Source organism: Gekko japonicus, unplaced genomic scaffold, assembly GCF_001447785.1.
Source record: "Gekko japonicus isolate JY-2015 unplaced genomic scaffold, Gekko_japonicus_V1.1 scaffold131, whole genome shotgun sequence".
In the NCBI taxonomy this organism is placed as follows: domain Eukaryota; kingdom Metazoa; phylum Chordata; class Lepidosauria; order Squamata; family Gekkonidae; genus Gekko; species Gekko japonicus.
In genome coordinates, this window is record NW_015167061.1 from 2,791,442 (window position 1) to 2,811,943 (window position 20,502).

Below are 20,502 nucleotides of genomic sequence, written 5' to 3' on the forward strand. Positions count from 1 at the left end.
GGCTGCTGGGCACCTGGGGGAGGAAAGAGCAGGGCAGAGGGGAGAAGAGAGCTGTTGGGGTAGCTGAGCCGCACTTGGGGTTTTTGCCAGGCTGGCTGAGAGCTGGCGAAGGGGAGGCGGGACTCCACAAAGAGGGCACGGAGGGCACCTGCTCACCTCCCACCCTGCCTGCCTGCCTGCCAGCCAGCCAGCCAGCCAGACCAGCTCGCTCAGAGGTGTGGGTGGGCCCGGAGGGGGTGACGCAGCAGGTTGGGCGGGAGGGGGCCGTTTCTCCTGCCAGCCAAACTGCTTTTGGGAGGGGGGGGGCGGGGGAGGGCTCCCAGCTTGGAATCCGGGTGGCTGAGGGAGTGGGGGTTGGGGAGCCTGCCTCAGAGCAGAGCGGTCTAATCAGCCTCCTCTGCAGGAAACGGGTGCTGAGTGTGAGGGGGACTTGGGCTGTCAGCCCCCCTGTGCGCCCCCCCTAATCCCCTTAACACCTGTGCAGAAAAAGGCGCATCAGTGAAACAAATTGGCCATAGGCACAGGAAAGGCGGTAGTAGCTAGGAGGATACTGAAGAGGCTGTTGGTGAGCTGCCCTCTCGCCCAGAGGACAAGCCACTGTGGGGGGGCAGGGGGGGGAGGTTGCTAGCTCTAACAGCCACAGGTGTGTGGTTTGGCCCTCAGGCCCCCTGGTCAGTTTCCACAGGATGCAGAACACCTCTTCCGGGGCAGTAGGGCTCATGACCTGGAGCGAAGACTTTTTGAGTCTCGTTGCACAGTGGAATGTAGAGGCCCGCCTCGAGCCCTCTCTGGTTTTTGTTGTGTTCTTTCATACTCTTCCATGCAAGGCTGGCTGTATAGAAGTGAGCCGCAGAAGCACTCAGGGGCCCTGGCCTCGTGGAAGTCACTCAGGTCCTAGTGGATGTCTGCCCATATACGTATTCAGTAGTGGTGCAGGGAGGCTAATTTGGAACACCTTTTTCCAGCTTCTCACTGGCCTCGTCTTCTCTTCCAGATTGTCTATGCAGAGGTGCCTCTAACCGACAACCACAGATCGTTGGCTTCCTATGGCTTGAAAGATGGGGACGTGGTGGTATTGCAGCAAATGGAGAATGCAGAGAGGCGGGCTCCATTCCCTGGTGAGAGAGCAATTCTGCCAGAACCCCCACGGCCTCCCCAGTGTCGGTGTTGCACACAACGGTCAGGTCCAGTGTTCCCTCTAAGCTGAGTTAGTGTGAGCTAGCTCAGTTTTCTAGCCTCTGGCTCACACGTCTCTGTTTTAGCTCAGGAAGGATGGCTCCAGAGCAAACTAATTTGTGCAGTAGCCAAATAGTTCGCTCACAACTTTAATGCCAGGAGCTCACAAAATGGAATTTTTGCTCACAAGACTCCACAGCATAGAGGGACCATTGGTCAGATCATGATGTAGCTTCTTGATTCTCTGGTTTAACTTTGCCGCTTCATCAGGAGCTGCTTTGGAAAAGTTTTGGTAAAAGTATTGCCGGCTGTTTGCTAAATTTGGGGGTGGGCCTGAGCTGCTCTCCCCCAGGGTCCCTGCTCTGCGGGACCACCCACTGTCCTTGGAACCTGTACCCCCGCCCCCCCCCCGGGGCCCCGTGCAGGCCCATTCTGTGGGGATCGGATGCAGACTCTGGCGTAACAGGGGAAGGGCCAGTTACCTGAGGGGTGTGTGTTACTTCGTTGGTGTTGGGGGCAGGGAGGTGCCCTTGTCTGACATGCCGGTGGGAGGCACTATCTGCACGCCCTTAGGGGAAGCATTTGGGATTGTTGGGGCCCCAAGTTCAGCATCTTTTGCCTAAGGAGCTGGGTGCGGTCCAGTTTCTCAGGAGCTGAGTGGCCCAGCATTGGCAAAATAGAGCAGTGAGGCCGGGAGGCATCCTCTGAGAACGGAGCGAGCGGCTTCCACGTGGGTGTACCTTGCAGGTAACAGAGGTGATTCCTTGCAGGGTCTTCTGAAGCACGTCGTAGTCTGGGAGTTTCTAGAGGATGCTGATGGATTTCTCCTTGTCCCCAGGCTTGCCCAGGATAGACTTCAGCAGCATCACAGTGCCGGGGACGTCGGCACAAGCAGCCCAGCCACTGCCACAGCAGCCTGCACCACCCCCTCGCACGTCTCCTCCTGAAGTCCCCCCCGCCCCCCAGGGCTTGGACAACCCGGCTCTCTTGCGGGACATGCTGCTCGCCAACCCGCATGAGCTCTCCCTGCTGAAGGAGCGCAACCCACCCCTGGCAGAAGCCCTGCTGAGCGGAGACCTTGGTGAGTAGCTTGTGGGCACTTCCGTTTCTGGCTGGGGTGACGTCCGGGCGACTGAATTGTCCCTCTCGGAAGGGTTGTTCACCACGGCTCCCAGGCTCACAAACACACACAATACCAGATTGGTCATGGTTATGGCATTAACTTTTAAAGCCCTGAGTGGTCTGGGAACATAAGAGACGCCAATGTTGGATCAGGCCAAAGGCCCATCCAGTCCAACACTCTGTGTTACACAGTGGCCAGAAATACCAGTGCCATCAGGAGGTCCAGCAGTGGGGCCAGGACATTAGAAGCCCTCCCACTGTTGACCCCCCCCCAAGCACCAAGAAGACAGAGCATCACTTGCCCCAGAGCCCCTAGCTATACCTTGTGGCTAATAGCCACTGATGGACCTCTGCTCCATATGCTTATCTAATTCCCTTTTGAAGCCGTCCATGCTTGTAGCACCCACCACTTCCTGTGGCAGTGAATTCCAAGTGTTAATCACTCTTTGGGTGAAGAAGTACTTCCTTTTATCCGTTCTAACACGTCTTTTCTCCAAGCTAAAGAGCCCTAAGCGCTTTAACCTTTCCTCATAGGGAAAGTGTTCCAACCCTTTTATCATTCGAGTTGCCCTTTTCTGCACTTTTTCCAAAGCTATAATATCCTTTTTAAGGTGTGGTGCCCAGAACTGCACACAGTATTCCAAATGAGGTCTCACCATTGATTTATATAGGGGCATTATTATATTGGCTGATCTGTTTTCAATACCCTTCCTAATAATCCCCAGCATAGCATTGGCCTTCTTTATTGCAGTCACACACTGTCTCGACATTTTCAGTGAGTTATCTACTACAACTCCAAGATCTCTCTCTTGATCTGTCTCTGCCAGTTCAGACCCCATCAATGTGTATTTATATTTAGGATTTTTGGCTCCAATGTGCATCACCTTGCACTTGGCCACATTGAACCCCATTTGCCATGTTGACGCCCACTCGCCCATCCTTGACAGATCCCCTTGGAGTGCCTCACAATCCTCACTGGTTTTCACCACCTTGAACAACTTTGTATCATCCGCAAATTTAGCCACTTCACTGCTTACTCCCATCTCCAAATCATTAATGAACAAGTTAAAAAGCAGTGGACCAAGTACTGATCCCTGTGGTACCCCACTGCTTACCCCCCTCCACTGGGAGAACTGCCCATTTATACTCACTCTCTGTTTTCTATTAATTAGCCAGTTTTTGATCCATAAAAGGACTTGTCCTTTTATCCCATGATTTTTGAGCTTGCTTAGGAGCCTTTGATGAGGAACTTTATCAAAAGCTTTCTGGAAGTCAAGGTAAATAATATCTATTGGATCCCCCTTGTCCACATGTTTGTTCACCCCCTCAAAGAACACTAACAGGTTAGTGAGACAAGATCTTCCCTTACAGAAACCGTGCTGAGTCTGCCTCAATAGGTTTTGTTCATCTATGTGCCTACTAATTCTTTCCTTAATAATGGTTTCCACCAATTTACCCGGTATCGACGTCAGACTGACTGGCCTGGGACCCTGGGCGGACTAGAAATCCAATGAATAACTACCAAAAAAAATATAAAAGAATTCCGTGTTCCAATTTGATGCATCTGAGGGGCAGCATCGCGAGATAGAAAGGAATGTTCTAGCCGGGCAGCTGGGCCGTTTTGGCCTGGGTCTCCTCCCGCCTGACCCTTTTTGGAAAGCCTTTGCATAGGCGATCCTGGTGGCAGTTGACGGCGCCTCGACCTCTGGGCCACAACTGCGGATGTCCTTCTGTGCCAAAGAAGGCGTTGCCTCCAACCTGCCCGTATCTTTGTGTCTTCAGAGAAGTTCTCCCAGGTGCTGGTGGAGCAGCAGCAGGACCGAGCGCGCCGGGAGCAGGAGCGGATCCGCCTCTTCTCTGCCGACCCTTTTGATCTGGAGGCTCAGGCAAAGATTGAAGAGGACATCCGGTAACCGGGCCGGGGCGCGAGCCCTTGACGCCCCGTTGTTGTTATTGGGGGCCCTGGGTGCTGGGGAGCCGCATTGGAACCTCGAGGTGGACGAGGGCAGCTTCAGCTCCTGTCAGCTGGGCCTGCAGTCGCTGGGTGGTCTCTGCACAGCCCGGGGCTGCCTGGCGAAGGGTGGCCACTCAGTCCCCGGGGCGGGTGGGTGGGGCTGGTTCCCCAGAGAGGAGAAGAGGGTGCAGAGAAGGAGGCCCCTTCAGCACCCTGAGCCCCCCTCCCCGCTCTCCTGTTCTGCGGCGGTTTTGTCCCTCCGGCGCGGAGAGAGGGGCAGGCTGCCTTGCCGGGGAGCCCGGCCGAGGGTCTCTGTGGCCCTGAGCCTCGTCTTGGCCTTGGGTCCAGGCAGCAGAACATTGAGGAGAACATGACGATCGCCATGGAGGAGGCCCCCGAGAGCTTCGGCCAGGTGGTGATGCTGTACATCAACTGCAAGGTCAACGGCCACCCCGTGAAGGCCTTCGTGGACTCGGGTGAGTCCGCCTCGCCCTCTGGCTCCGGCACAGCACGGGGGGGGGGGGGGGGGGGGGGGGTCCTGCCCCTGGGCCCTCCTGGAGCCGCAGAGCCAGCCTACCTGCCTGCTTCTGGCCTGAAGGAGGTCCTGGGTTCAGGTCCCCGTGTCACTAATGCAGCAGGCTTTGGAAGGCCTCTTGCTTCAGAGGCAGTAGGCAGGACTGGTGGAGGCCAGCCAAGAGGCCTGGCTTGGGAAAAATCCGGCTCGCCTGCATGTACCCACCAAACCCCTCCACTGGAATATCTGGGAAATGTAGCCTTTTCCAGTCCAGTGATTGAAAAGTGTGCGGGGAAAGCTGCAACCATTGCCTGTATCTTTGTGTGTTTGGGGGGCGGGGGGAGGCTTGTACTCCAACGTGCTCGTTTTGCTTATACGAAAACCCCCGTAGCGGGGAGAGGAATAGCAAGTGTCTCTCGGGTGGTTTTTGTCTTCCTGACAATGCCGGCTATGTCTCCGGCAGGGGCCCAGATGACCATCATGAGCCAAGCGTGTGCTGATAGGTGCAACATCATGCGACTCGTGGACCGGCGGTGGGCAGGCATTGCCAAGGGTGTGGGCACTCAGAAGATCATTGGCAGAGTGCACCTCGGTAAGCGGGCAGGGGAGGGAGGCCCATGTGGTTCCGCGGCTGGCGTATTCTGGAAGGTGACGGGCCTGCCGGCTGCTCTCCGTCTGCTCCAGCTCAGGTTCAGATCGAAGGGGACTTCCTGCCGTGTTCCTTCTCCATCCTGGAGGAGCAGCCCATGGACATGCTGCTGGGACTGGACATGCTGAAGAGGCACCAGGTGAGGGTCGGGCTCATCCCGAGAGCCGGGCTGGACGGTGGCCTGTTGACCCAACGTTTCTCAGGGAGGCTGGAGACCATCCGGGGCCCACTTCGGCTCTTCTCCTGCCCCCAGCTCACGCGTGAGACCCATTAATGTCTCACCTGTCTCTAGATTACGCCGTTGCGTGACACACACACCCCCCCCGGGGACGTGCGGGCTGCCAAGGCAGGCTTGCTGGGATAGGAGGAAGAAGTGGGTGGCAGGGTGTGTGTGTGCTCTCTCAGGAAGTCGTGCCTGGAGCTATACCTTGCGTTCTCTCTCTCTCTCTCTCTCTCTCTCTCCCCCCAGCTCCCCCCCCCCCAATTTGTGTTCTGTGTCCCCATCAGCAGGCAGTGACCATGGTTTCTCCAGTGAGGGAGGCTAGGTTCCTTCTCTGCATGAAGCATTTCCCTTTGAAAAGGCCCGTAGCTCTCTTCGCAAGGGGAGAACACTCATCGTTGGTCTCAGTTGACAGCGATGCGGCTTTTCCTCTGCTGTAAACTTTGGTTTCTCAGATGTTTGGCCGAGACAACCTTGTTGTCTACCGGAATTAGAGCCATTTGCACCAGGCTGCGGTGTGTGGGTGTGTGTGCACGCACGCAGGGTGCTCGTTCCAGGTGCGTTTGAAGCAGTCGATGGGCCGCCTTTTGGCTCAATCCCACAGGTAACTGCAGTTGAGGCACCCGTGGTGGCGCTTTGCTCGTGACAGCTCCTTAGCCCGCAGTGCCAGGTTCCTTGCTGCTTCTTCCCCAGTGCCCAGCGAGGTTTTCAGAGGCAGGCCTTGGGGACTGGCTGCCCTCCTATTTCCAAGGAAAGAGGGTCGGTGGGGGCTGTGGGCATTTAGGCTCTGCTTTGTGGGTGTGGGGTTCCATTCCCCTTCGGGCCTGAGATCAACGGTCGCCCGGAGCTCCCTCTGCCAAGCAGAGAGGGAGCTTTTCTCCAAAGAGTCCAGGGCCCTGCGGGGGGAGATGACCGTTCAGGATCAGGGACCGACCCGGGCCTTCTCCTGACCGGCAGCTGGGGCAAGCATCCAGCCAACATGCGGACGATACCAAGGGCTGGACTCTGAACTACTCAGCTTTGGGTGTCCAGCGTAGCTGCCAAGCAATTTCTTTTGTAGCGTGAGGAGAGAAGTATTGCCTGTGGCTCTGCCTTCTAGAGTAACCCTTTTGGCTTTGCCGGCACCCACCACCCACTCTCCCAACTGCAGAGAGGCTCAAGAAGGTTTGGGCTCTCCTCCAGCCATGCAGCTCAGTTTCTCCTTCCTTGGTCCGCCTCCCCCAGTGTTCCATCGACCTCAAGAAGAACGTCTTGGTGATCGGCACCACCGGTTCTCAGACGACCTTCCTGCCGGAGGGGGAGCTCCCCGAGTGCGCGAGGCTGGCCTATGGGGCCGGCCGGGAGGATATGAGGCCAGAGGAGATAGCAGACCACGAACTGGCAGAGGCCATCCAGAAGTCCGTCGAGGAAGCAGGTACGCCTTGGGGGCCCGGAGCAGGCAGAGGGTGAGCGGGGCGGGGAGGCATGCCAGGGGGTCACTGTGGCTGAAGGGGGGGAGCCCCCCCCCCCCCCCCCCCCCCGGGCAGAGTCCCAGAAGCGTCTGGTTGCCGCTGTTTCCCGGTGTGGCTCTGCTGCGCGGCTGCACCTGCCGTGTGCTGTATGGAGAGGCAGAAGCACCGGGAGCTTCCAGGGCTCATTGCTTTTGCCTCTTCCAAGTCGCAGCCTCGTCCCTGCTCTGGGGCCTCAGCTGCTGGCTGCCTTGCTAGAATGAGTGTCGGGTTTGTATCCTGCTCAGAGATTGGTGTGCGTCAATCCGATAACAATCCAGTGCAGTAAGTGAGGCAGGAAGGTCCTTTCCCAGAGCCTGCCAGTGATCTGAGTGGGGATTCGAATCCAGGTCTTGCCAGTCCTGTTTAGCCACTGTGCCTTGCTGGCTGGCACCTGTCCAGTTGGAAGCCGTCGGCAGCTAGCTGGTCCGCCCTGTTGACCAAGACAGGTTCGTTCACCTCTGACAAGTCAGCCTGCACAATCCAGGCGAGGGCGTGCCCTGAGCAGCAGGGGCCAGGCACTCCCCAGTGCAGCATATCCCTAAGATCAAATAGACACAATCTCATAAAGATTAAATTCCAGAAGCTGTTGCAAGAAACTCTGATTTTAAACTTCACCCGTCCTCCTCCCTTCAAAAAAATTAGCTACGGCTGGATTCTACCGGGAGCGCCGAGTCAGAGAGCAGGAAGGCAGAGTGAGCGCGAGGGGCCGTGTCCGGGCGTCAGTAGACTCGATCTGCCGCAGGGCCTTCTGTATCCTCGCGTAGCCGGCCAGCTGCCCGAGCTCTCTTGGAGAAGTTGCCCTTCCCTGGGAGCACAAACGCAAAAGGGGAATCATTCCCTTTGTATGGCGGTTCACCATTAAAGTTCCCATTTGAGCAGACCTAGCGGTTCGTCTTGTGCTTTATTTAGGCCTTCCCAGCTGGGCTGTCTCTGGGGATTTGAAGCACAACTCCTTCCTTCCTTCCTTCCTTCCTTCCTTCCTTCCTTCCTTCCTCCGTTCGTCTTGTGCTTTATTTAGGCCTTCCCAGCTGGGCTGTCTCTGGGGATTTGAAGCACAACTCCTTCCTTCCTTCCTTCCTTCCTTCCTTCCTTCCTAGTAAAAGACTTAGTAGTGGAAACTGCAGGTCAGCAGAAGAGTAGCCTCCGTGCCTCCGGATGAGCAAGGGACTGGGGGGAGTGCTAACAGGAGAAACGGCAGGAGTGCTTCCTGGCCAGTCAGGTAGCAGCCCAGGAGGCAACAGGCCGGCTGCCTGGCCACCTTCTGGTCTGCCCATCACTGACTTCTTCGGCAGAAGAGAACTGTGCTTGATTGCAGGAGGAAATAAAATGCAAGTCTGAGGTCAGGCAGGCAAAAAGGGAATATGAGGAGCATATCGCAAAAAACGTAAAAACCAACAATAAAACTTTCTTCAAATACATTAGAAACAGGAAACCAGCCAGGGAGGCAGTGGGGCCCTTGGACGACCAAGGGGTAAAAGGAGTATTGAAGGATGATAGGGAAATGGCTGAGAAGCTAAATGCATTTTTTGCCTCCGTCTTCACTGTGGAAGATGAGAAGTGCTTGCCCACTCCAGAACCACTGATTTCAGGAGGGGTGTTGGAAGACCTGAGTCAGATTGAGGTGATGAGAGAGGAGGTCCTAAAACTGATAGACAACTTAAAAACTGATAAATCACCAGGCCCAGATGGCATACATCCGAGAGTTCTGAAAGAACTCAAATGTGAACTTGTAGATCTCCTGACAAAGATATGTAATCTTTCCTTAAAATCTGCCTCCATTCCTGAGGATTGGAAGGTAGCTAATGTCACTCCCATCTTTAAAAAGGGTTCCAGGGGAGATCCGGGAAATTACAGGCCAGTCAGTCTGACGTCGATACCGGGTAAATTGGTGGAAACCATTATTAAGGAAAGAATTAGTAGGCACATAGATGAACAAAACCTATTGAGGCAGACTCAGCACGGTTTCTGTAAGGGAAGATCTTGTCTCACTAACCTGTTAGTGTTCTTTGAGGGGGTGAACAAACATGTGGACAAGGGGGATCCAATAGATATTATTTACCTTGACTTCCAGAAAGCTTTTGATAAAGTTCCTCATCAAAGGCTCCTAAGTAAGCTCAAAAATCATGGGATAGAAGGACAAGTCCTTTTATGGATCAAAAACTGGCTAGTTCATAGAAAACAGAGAGTGAGTGTAGGTGGGCAATTTTCTCAGTGGAGGGTGGTAAGCAGTGGGGTACCGCAGGGATCAGTACTTGGTCCACTGCTTTTTAACTTGTTCATTAATGATTTGGAGATGGGAGTAAGCAGTGAAGTGGCTAAATTTGCGGATGATACAAAGTTGTTCAAGGTGGTGAAAACCAGTGAGGATTGTGAGGCACTCCAAAGGGATCTGTCAAGGATGGGCGAGTGGGCGTCAACATGGCAAATGGGGTTCAATGTGGCCAAGTGCAAGGTGATGCACATTGGAGCCAAAAATCCTAAATATAAATACACATTGATGGGGTCTGAACTGGCAGAGACTGAGCAAGAGAGAGATCTTGGAGTTGTAGTGGATAACTCACTGAAAATGTCGAGACAGTGTGTGACTGCAATAAAGAAGGCCAATGCTATGCTGGGGATTATTAGGAAGGGTATTGAAAACAGATCAGCCAATATAATAATGCCCCTATATAAATCAATGGTGAGACCTCATTTGGAATACTGTGTGCAGTTCTGGGCACCACACCTTAAAAAGGATATTATAGCTTTGGAAAAAGTGCAGAAAAGGGCAACTCGAATGATAAAAGGGTTGGAACACTTTCCCTATGAGGAAAGGTTAAAGCGCTTAGGGCTCTTTAGCTTGGAGAAAAGACGACTGAGGGGTGACATGATCGAGGTTTATAAGATTATGCATGGGAAAGAGCAGGTAAAGAAAGAGGTACTTTTCTCCCTTTCTCACAATACAAGAACTCGTGGGCACTCCATGAAACTGCAGAGCGGTCGGGTTAGAACGGATAAAAGGAAGTACTTCTTCACCCAAAGAGTGATTAACACATGGAATTCACTGCCACAGGAAGTGGTGGGTGCTACAAGCATGGACGGCTTCAAAAGGGAATTAGATAAGCATATGGAGCAGAGGTCCATCAGTGGCTATTAGCCACAAGGTATAGCTAGGGGCTCTGGGGCAAGTGATGCTCTGTCTTCTTGGTGCTTGGGGGGGGGGTCAACAGTGGGAGGGCTTCTAATGTCCTGGCCCCACTGCTGGACCTCCTGATGGCACTGGTATTTCTGGCCACTGTGTGACACAGAGTGTTGGACTGGATGGGCCTTTGGCCTGATCCAACATTGGCGTCTCTTATGTTCTTATGTTCTTATGAAAGGACCGCTTGCCATCCAGCCTTTCGTGGCCCACTCTGGTGAGACCCTCCAGCCACTGGCACCCTGGAAACGTGGCAGGTTTTTGTGGAGGGATACAGAGCTTCTTACCCTCATATCCTGGTCTCAGTGGAGATCTCTCGGTGGTCTCCCGTCCCTCCCAGTGAGGGGTCAGGATTGCATCCACCGTGCTGTAGAAATGTTTCAGCCATCAGGTGTCCATGGGCAACGCTAGGGTTATACCTGAAGTGGATCTTTCTGGTTTTCCTTCTGCTGCACTGTTGTGGTCTCCTTTCCCCTCCAAACTGCTTTAGGTTTGGACTCCCCAGATGCTTTCTGTGGGGGAAGTCCACCTGAGACGTGGCTTTGAGACGGTGTGATGCACACGTCTCACCGTTCTCCCCAAAACTGAGTTCCAAACTGCTGGCCAGGGGGGGAAAACCTGTCCAATCAGGCAGTGGTGTTGGGTGTCCAGCCGGGGGCATTCAGAAAATTCCCATGCAGCTCTCTGTTCCTGCTTGGCCTAGATTTCTCTGCTGCAGATCTGTAAGGAACGTTAGGAAACATTTGTGGTGAGAGGCAAATGCTCTGGGCACGTTGGAGCATGTTCAATTGGCTAGAAGCAGCCAGCCCAGCTCATGTCGCTTCCGAGGAGAGGAAGGCTGTTTTCGTTTTTCTCAGAGGAGGCCCTGAGGTGTCTCTGTCCTTCTTTCTGGAGGGGAGCAGCTGCAAGGTGTGGCTGGCAGGGAGGCAGGCGGCGAAGCAGAGCACAACCCAAGAGTCACACCACGCTGCACAAGTGAAGCCGGCCTCATGGGTCAGCTTGGCAGGGCACTGAGAGGCACAGAATTCATCTGCCGGAACTCCTCTCATGCCGAGGCAGGGAGATGCTACAGCCGAAATCTTTGGCCAGGATCCTGCTTGTCCCACACGCTGCTCCGTCCCGTTTCCAGTTCTGTTCTGCAGCCTCAGCGTCAGGAGTAGCTGAGGAGTGGCTCCCACAAAGCTCCCACTGAAGCCGGCCATATTTCCATTTCCAAACAGAAGGGAAGAGACAGCAGGAAGAAAAGTTGCAAGTCAGGCAGAGAGCAGAGCAAGTCAGAAGCGGCTGCAGGAGGGAGCGGCAGCCACATTTAGAACCAGCTCGGGCAGCTGGCACTGGAACGCGACCGTTCTCTCTGACAGACGAGGGGGCCTTGAGGCTGCGAAGGGGGGCCTAGCGCCCTGCCCAAACGAACGCAGAGGGCCTCCTGTCTTGAGCAAAGCAGTGGGGGAGGCGGCGGGGGAGGGGGCGATTCCAGGTGTGTGCGTGTGCAGTGTGCTAACACAAGTTTGGTGTGTGTTTGTCTCCTAATTCGAAACAGAGCACCAGAAGCCTTGATGCATGTAGTGTGGGTTTGCTGCTGCTGGAGTGGGCCACAGACCAGGTATTTACACACAGCCCCAGTTTCTGAATGATTGCTTCCGCTTCCTTGGTCTCCTTCGGCCACCATGGGACGGGCGTGTCTCTTGTGTGCTGCTTTGGTTCCTGCCTCTGAGAGAGAAGGACGTGTCTTGCATCAAACCACATTCCCCCGCCCCAGACAGGTCCGTGGTGGTGCCTGGCACCAAGTACCCATCTCTGGACGGCTGGCGTGTGGTCGAGGGGTCTCCCCTCCTGGGCACGAGAGGTGGGATTGTGAGTCTTGCCTGAGGCTTTGCAGGTACCAGGCAGACCTCGGAAGCAGCTGCTCCTCTGGAACCACTGCAGGACCTGTTTCCAGAGGGCATTTGCCGTTCTGGGCATGACTCACAAACGCAGCCTCTTGCTGTGACTGCTGTTGCTGCCTGCTTAGCTCTCAAAGTGGACTGCTCTGTGGACGGAGGCCCAGATGAGGCCTGGGTGGTCCTCCGTGGGCGTGCATGCAAGAGGGCCAGTGGCACCCCAGCAAGGTTCATTGGAGCCAGCAGGACGGCCACTGCGGAGCCGATCAGAGCCTGTCGCTCAGGATGTGGCCGAGTCTTCTGCGCTCTTTCTCCCGTTGCGGAGAGGAAGACCCCCCCCCTTGGCGAGCCCCAAGGCGACAGCACTGGTCGCAGAGCAGTTTGTAACGGGACACTGGGTCGTTGCCGTTCCTTGAGGAATGCCGTCTCTGGCCTCTCTGGTGGTCTGGCTCTTAATGTTGCTTGAGGTGCTGCGGCCAGCAGGAGCCGCCCACCCCCACCCCCAAATGCATGCATGAGTGTCCCCGGAATGAGCTTTGCCCCTCCTCGAGTAAAAGTGATGTCGGCACCCTTGGTCACATTCAGTGTCTTACGCGGCTCTTCTCTCTCTTCCTCCCTCTTTACAGAGAATCCTGACAAAGAAACTACCTCACCAGAAACATCTTCGCTACCGAGTTCTGATGGATTTAAACGTCCCGTCCGTTTTCCGGAAATGGGTGTGAAGACCAGTAAGTCCTTCGGCCGGTCACTCGACCGCTCCATCTCTGCTCCTACCCTCGGCCGCCACCGGCCCAGCCCAGCTGAGACTGTTCGCCCTCGACCTGCAAAGTCTGTAGAGTCCCTTCCCGAATGCCCAGCTGCTCGAGGGAGGGGAGAACGGCCTCTTTCCGATCGCGATGCTTTCAGCCATGTTGATGCTTCTCTAGCTGGAACAGAACTGTCGTGTAGTCCAAATAGTCCTTCACTGAACACACCTGCCAAGCCATCTCGTGCTCAGGGCAGCGGCCCAGGTCTGGCGCCTCCGCTGGAAGAAGCAGAGGGGAGCCGTTTGCCACTAGGCGCTGCTGCTCCGCTGCCTTCCTCGCGCCTGGAACTGAGCCAAACGGGCCCCCAGCCACCCGAGGAGGAGCTTGGCATGGAACAGTCGCCAGGCGAGCCACTTCAGGCATCCGGGTCCCGGGAGGATGTGTCTGCCACGGGTGCAGACGGAGGGCTGGCCCCTGACCCCTTTATGCCTGAAGGGAGCGGAGCCAAGGACAGCAAGTCGACACTTCCCTGTGAGGAGGAGGAGGAGGGGACTCAGAGCCCAGGATCTGCACCAGACGAGCTCCCCGGGAATGAAGCCCTCATGGAAGTGGAGGCCACCGGCCAGGCCTTCCTGGGAGAGCAGAATGCCCATTGGCCGGCTGGGAGCCCCGAGTGTTCTGCGATGGAGGCCGAATCGTCCAAGTCTTCGCTCCCCGTGGATCCTCTTCCTGCGAGTGACTTGAAGCCGACTGGGAGAAGAAGGCTCGCCTCCACAGACACACCTGCCGCGGTTGGTGTCTCGGGCCCTCTTCCTCCTCCTGAAGGGCAGCTGAGCCGTCAGGCAGAAGAGGCTTCGCCGTCTCTGGCCTCTGCCTTGAAGGAGCTCCATCAGCTCCTGGTTGCGAGTTATAAGAAGGCCTCTTGGAACGAGAGCGTTGATCAGCCAGGGGCCCTTCCTGATGAGGAAACTGCAGAGGAGGTCTTTGAAGGGAGACCACGTGACTGTCGCGACCGAGACGTCCAGGATGTGGAGCTCCCCTCTCCTGAAGGGGTGACTGGATGTGTCCACAACGACACCTCAGCAGGGGGACAGGAGACACTGGGATTGCCTGGCAGAGGTGCTCTGGTCATCGAAGAGCCTTTGGACTTGGATTTGAGTCGCTCAGTTGTACCTTCAGCGGCCTCCCGTGAACCTTCCAGTGCTGAATGCTCTGAAACGTTACCTCCGTGTTTCTCTTCTGACCAAACTGCAGGCAGTGAAGCTTTGGCGCAGAACCAGCCTCCCTCCAGCCTTGCCCAGGGCCGTGAATCTCGGAGCGTTTTGAATTTCCCCCCAGGAGAACCCAGAATGCCCGTCTCCTCAAGCACCGGTGAACCAGGTGCTCTGCACATCTGCTCTCCGGAAAGTGATTCTGCCGCTCCTCCGCTTCCAGTTTTCCCCTCTGGGGACATTGAGCAGATTGTGAGAGCGGGCTTTACACCCCAGGAAGCCAGCGAGGCTCTGGAGCGCGCGGGTGGGGAGGTGGATCTTGCCCTCCTTATTTTGCTAGCCAAGAAGATTGTCGTTCCTCCGTGACCCGAAGAAGATGGCCTGGCTTCTGCTGCATACTTCTGAATCGCGTAGAGTATCCTGCTTTGATGATTGAGCCAGACATTTAAAAAAACAAAATCCTTTCCTTTCAGCCAAAGCATCTTCTGTCTGTCTCTCGCCCCCCCCCCCCAATGTTCAATTCAGGCTTTTTAAAAAATCAAATCTTGTATCACACATCAACTTTTAATTACTATTATTAAGGCAATGCATTATGGAATAAAGATAAATCTTTTATTCAAACCCCTGGTTTTAAAGAAAGATACAAGATTAGAATAAGCTATAAAACATTGCTTTGGAAACGCCTTCTGAAAGGAGCGGGAGCCGTGCGGGACCACGTATTGTGCCTGTGTGAGATGCATCCATGTCAGCAGGGTTTGTGCCATAGATGCTCCTGCTGAGCATGTGAGCTGATGGTGCTTGGCAAGCGACAGAGCATGGGAGTGGTGCTTGTGTGAGAGCATGGGGTGTGCGGCCGTGCAGGGGAGGCGTGTGGGCGCCCGGCCCAGGCCTTTGCTGGGATCCCGAGAGGGGGAGCGCTCCCTCTTCCCCCACAGGGCCACCCGTTCGGCCTTGGCATGGTGGGGCCCAGCAGGCCTGGAAGCGGCATGAGGAGGAGGAGGGGGCAGGTGTGCCTTGCCTCTGCCAGGTTTAAGGGCATCCGCCAAGAACACTCCCAGTCGCAAAGGGCCAGCGCTTTGCCAGGTGATGCTGGTGTCCTGTCTTGCCGGCTGGGTCCCTCTGGCAGTGCTGCATCCCTGTGCCTCTGGGGCACTGCCTCATTAGCAGCTGAGAGGGAGGTGGGGGCAATCTACTGAGAGAAGCCATGCAGGCTGCCAGGATGGGTCATACCCTCTGTGGGCGAGGCTTCCCAGGGGTGGGCTAGTAGTGACCAGTCAGTGGATTCTGAAAACACCCCCGTGTCAACACTGTAGAAGATTCGGATTTCCTGGCATGGCGGGAGGGATGCATCCCTTTCTCCCACCCGAAGAAGAGAGTCTCTGCTCCTCACGGCAGATGTCCCGTATTGCCACGGCTGGGTGCGCAGCAGGCCTGAAAGAATGTGCTTAATCCAGTGTGCCCGTCTGTTGCCCTCACCCTTTGGGTTCAGTGGGTCCCTCTCGACGTTGTAGGACCCTGACAGTGTTTCCTCACATCCCCCCCAAAAACCCCCCCGGGGGGGGGGGGAACAGCCTGGGGCAATGTGAGAGTGGCCAAGCCGGCTGTTTGCTGCAGTGCCTGACACACTCTGCTTACACAGCGACGCTGGAGCCCAAGTGGCCAGTTGGCTTTCAAGCAGTGATCCCCCCCCCCCCATTCTTCTTCATGGAGAACTTCAGTGATTAAAGCTGACAAGGGTAGCAGACAGGAGAGGATGAGACAGACAAAACTTTATGGGTCACATGTAATTCTTTCTCGCGTTAGCATGGCATCGTTGTTTGCTTCCTGTTCCAAGCAAAATAAACGGCAGTAGGTAGGAATCCCCCTTTCCTCGGCATCCTCTTGAGTTGAGGCATGGGTTGCAGCCTGAACAGCCTGTGCCGCGTCCAGAAGTGGCCCCTTCCCCTGGGGGAGCTGCTGTCCTCCTGCCGTTGCATGGGGCAAATTCAGCACGCCCAAAGAATCTGGTTTTGCTTCGCTGATTATGGTGTCTCTCACACCACACAGTTTACCTGCGCACTGTGAAGTGCCAACGGCTTTGTGGCCACGCACACAGGACTTTTGCAGTTGTGGCTGCAGATTGATGTGTTCGCCTGTTTAGATTATGGAACCTTTTGTGTTAAGGGCTGCTTGTTTTACAGACACAGAGAGGGACTCTCTGTGTGGCTTGTGTTTTAAATGGCCCCCTTGAGGGAAACATGCTCAGATGCTTGTTTTTTAGGGCTTTGACATAGGAAGTAGGGATGTTCTAAGGGTCAGAGAACCACAGGTATCTCCCCAGTTAAGATGTTTATAGACACCCCTGTAATTTGGAGGAGCTGCGAACCAATGGAGTTGCATGGTGGAACTGGGATCTCTCTGAGTTTTCCAGAAGCTGCTTATATTTTCAGTTACGCTGATCCAGCGTGGCACGCCCCGTGTTGAGTGCGTGGGGCCGTCTGGGCAGAGGAGAGATCTGCAGCCTTCAGCTTACGGGTAACGTCATCGTGTGCCTCTTGGTCCCTGGGAATCCGGCCTTCCGAGGTGCTTCTTTTTTGCCCGCTGTGATGGAAACAAAGTGAACTGTGGTGGCGTGGGGGGGGGGGGCCCCCCCCCCCCCCGCAAGAGGTTCTCTTGCCTCTAGTGGTAATGTGTCAAAATCACTGGGCCTTTGCGTTTCCTGAACCCACCAGCTGCCACTCGCCTACGGGAAAGGACGCTCGTTTGGTTGCCTTCAGAGGAAGAGGAGCTCCGAGGGGAAGAGTGCCCCCCGGCCCCCGTCGCTGACGGTGCCGTGCTCCTGTCGGTCTGTCTTGACTAGAGAGGGTTAGGGAAGCGTTGTGGGTTTAGTTGCAGATTGTGCCCGCCCTGGCAGGTGTCAGTCCTTGGTTCTCAAGAGCCAGGCTTGCATTGCTGGCAGGTGCTCAAGGATCCTAGCTGAAGCTTGGTTCGGTGTTGTTTTTTTGACTGAGGACTCTGCCCCCTGCCCGGTTGCAAAGAAGCAAACCGTGTGCTAGAAAGACTGCGCATCTGTGAGTTCTGGGAGGGCAGGAAAGGCCACCTGAAGGCTAGCAGATGCCGTGGCCTGCCTGTTTGTCCCCCTGTACTTTTCACTCTGACCCACAGCACTTCTCCAGGGCCTTCTTTTCAAGGAACACTGAAGGGGGTGGGCCTGGGTCCCGTGCTGCTGCATGGGAAGTGCCTGCTCTGCCCCCAGGCCGGGAGCCTCCACGAGATCTCTTACCGACACCGTTTGTGGGCCACGTCCAGGGTTTCCGCCTCTTGGGGTAACCGTCTCAGAAGAAGTATGTGGCAAATTCAACAGCTGTGGCCCCAGTCTGTGGGCAGGAGAAGCACCCCCCAGGAGACGCGGCGTCTCAGGAGTCCTCGCCTTGCTTCGCTTCAGGGCCCCTTCTGGGCTGGCTGGTGTGCGGTTGCTTCGCCCCGTTGTGGGAGCATCTGGGGGGGGGTCTCTTGATCAGGTTAGGGGGTTTCGGTTCTCACCGTAATTAATCAAGACCTGGTTTCCTTGAGGATTGTTTCTCTATAGAAGGGGACAATGTAAAAATACTTTAAAAAATAAAATAAAACTCATATTGTCATAATGGTCGTGTGGGAGATTTCCTTGGCCCAGGCCAGCCAGCGAAGCAGTGCGGGGTGGGAGGGGGAGCGCTCAGATCTGGGGGGCCCCCACGGGGTGGAATTTACAGCCCAACAAAGCTGAAGCAATAAGCGCAAGTGTGTGTGTGGCTCTGTTTTCAACTTGGGTGACTGTGTAGAGCACAGGCTGGAGCTTCACAGGCAGGGATAGGTGGGCTGGGAGAGGGCCATCATCTGGAATACTGTGTGCAATTCTGGTCACCACACCTTAAAAAGGATATTATAGCTTTGGAAAAAGTGCAGAAAAGGGCAACTCGAATGATAAAAGGGTTGGAACACTTTCCCTATGAGGAAAGGTTAAGGCGCTTAGGGCTCTTTAGCTTGGAGAAACGACGGCCGAGGGGTGACATGATTGAGGTTAATAAGATTATGCATGGGAAAGAGCAGGTAGAGAAAGAGGTACTTTCCTCCCTTTCTCACAAGACAAGAACTCATGGGCACTCCATGAAATTGCTGAGCGGTCGGGTTAGAACGGATAAAAGGAAGTACTTCTTCACCCAAAGAGTGATTAACACATGGAATTCACTGCCACAGGAAGTGGCGGCGGCTACAAGCATGGACGGCTTCAAGAGGGAATTGGATAAGTATATGGAGCAGAGGTCCATCAGTGGCTATTAGCCACAAGGTATAGATAGGGACTCTGGGGCAAGTGATGCTCTGTCATCTTGGTGCTTGGGGGGGTCAACAGTGGGAGGGCTTCTAATGTCCTGACCCCACTGCTGGACCTCCTGGTGGCACCTGGTATTTCTGGCCACTGTGTGATACAGTGTTGGACTGGATGGGCCTTTGGCCTGATCCAACATTGGCATCTCTTATGTTCTTATGGGTGGAGGCTGTGGAGCGCAGCCACTGGGTGCGGGCAGGGGCCCAGGCCCTGCCGGGGGTGTGTGTCTCCGGGCGAGTGACCCGCCCCCAACCCCGCCCCCACGGAGGGGGTTCTGGCCAAGGTATCCTGCCCTGCCCAGACGCTGCACGCCCCGCCCCACTCCTCGGGGGGGCCCACACCCCTGCGGCCAGGAGGCCCCGGGGCAAAGTCCGGCCCACAGGAGGGGGTGGGGCTTCCTCCGGCATCCATCCTGGTGGCGGGAAGGTGGCCTCAGGTCACCCTCCCAGTTTGCGACGCATGGGCGCTGGGTCTCCTCCAGAAGGTCATAAGAACATAAAGAGAAACCAATGTTAGATCAGGCCAATGGCCCATCCAGTGCAACATTGTGTCACACAGTGGCCAAAAAATACCAGGGGCCATCAGGAGGCCCAGCAGTGGGGCCAGGACACTAGAAGCCCTCCCACTGTTGCCCCCCCCAAGCACCAAGAATACAGAGCATCACTCGCCCCACATATAAGAGAAGCCAATGCTGGATCAGGCCAATGGCCCATCCAGTCCAACACTCTGGGTGCGTTCAGACGGGGGCTTTATACCGGTTAGGTGCCGGTTCCAACCGTTGTACTCACCGGTGTTCAGACGGGGCACATCTGCCTCCTCGCCCTAACCTTGCACTCTGCCATCAGGTCCCAAGTGGTGGTATACAGAGAGTGCAACGGTGGCTTCTGGTTTATCCCGGCGTCTGATCGCTCTCCAACGTTGCAGAGACACTTCCATCGGAATCCTGAGGCTTCCGGCTTTCCCCCGCAATTTTTTTTTTTTAAAGGAAGCGATATGCGCTCGGGCATACCTTTAAAATTTAAATGTAATGGGGGAGGGTTGAGCATGCGCAAAGATCGCCATTCTCTGAATGGCTGCCTATGCGCATGCTCAAACTGTGCTTAAAAAAAAAAAAAAACGCCGACGCCCGCAGCGTGTGAGTGGGCGTCCAACGGAGGGATCTGGAAGATAGAGGTAAGTGTGATCGCATCTATGCTGGCAGAAACGCCACGTCTGAACGCACCCTCTGTGTCACACAGTGGCCAGAAATACCAGGGGCCATCAGGAGGTCCACCAATGGGGCCAGGACACTAGAAGCCCTCCCACTGTTGACCCCCCCCCCAAGCACCAAGCTAAAGAGCCCTAAGCGCCTTAACCTTTCCTCATAGAGAAAGTGTTCCAACCCTTTTATCATTCGAGTTGCCCTTTTTTTCTGCACTTTTTCCAAAGCTATAATACCCTTATTGAGGTGTGGTGACCAGAATTGCACACAATACTCCAAATGAGGTCACACCCTTGATTTATACAGGGGCATTATGATAGTGGCTGATCTGTTTTCAATTCCCTTCCGAATAATCCCCAGCATAGCGTTGGCACACTAGTCTCAACATTTTCTTGGTCAGTCTCTGCCAGTTCGGACCCCATCAAAGTGCATTTATCGTTAGGATTTTTGGCTCCGATGTGCATCACTTTGCACTTGGCCACATGGAACCCCGTTTGCCACGTGGACGGACGCCCCCTCCCAGCTCCGTGCCGTCGTCGTCTCCTCCCCACACCCACACCCACCCCCACCCCCAGGGCCTGCTGCAGGCGGAGCGGTGTTGGCCGCCCCGCCCGCGAGGCCGCCCAGGGGCCCGCCTCCCTCCCTCCCTCCCTCCCTGCCGCCCCGGACTACAACTCCCGGCATGCGCGGCGCTGAGGCGTGGAGCCGGCTCCCGTGAGGCGGCCAGGGGGGAGAGGCCGCGTCACGAGGCCCGCGCGGGAGGGCGGAGGCGGCACCGGCGGCGGAAGAGGCAGCCGCAGCAGCCGCAGCAGAGGCGAC

At 55.7% G+C, this 20,502-nt stretch overlaps 1 protein-coding gene across 2 annotated transcripts in view; it reads left to right on the top strand.

Annotated features, from left to right (window-relative positions):
* Positions 1 to 15,673, top strand: part of LOC107111632 (protein DDI1 homolog 2) — a 17,307-nt gene extending 1,634 nt beyond the window's left edge. Inside the window, exons 2-10 of one of the 2 annotated variants that reach the window (XM_015412624.1) lie at positions 995 to 1,118; positions 2,015 to 2,257; positions 4,081 to 4,207; positions 4,601 to 4,728; positions 5,230 to 5,358; positions 5,451 to 5,554; positions 6,860 to 7,049; positions 11,844 to 11,906; positions 12,810 to 12,885. In XM_015412624.1, coding sequence (XP_015268110.1) covers positions 995 to 1,118; positions 2,015 to 2,257; positions 4,081 to 4,207; positions 4,601 to 4,728; positions 5,230 to 5,358; positions 5,451 to 5,554; positions 6,860 to 7,049; positions 11,844 to 11,860 — 1,062 coding nt within the window. In that variant the 3' untranslated portion in view covers positions 11,861 to 11,906; positions 12,810 to 12,885. Of the gene's footprint in view, positions 1 to 994; positions 1,119 to 2,014; positions 2,258 to 4,080; positions 4,208 to 4,600; positions 4,729 to 5,229; positions 5,359 to 5,450; positions 5,555 to 6,859; positions 7,050 to 11,843; positions 11,907 to 12,809 lie in introns of both variants that reach the window. The other variant, XM_015412623.1, reaches the window with a different exon arrangement.
* Positions 15,674 to 20,502: the final 4,829 nt, after the last annotated feature.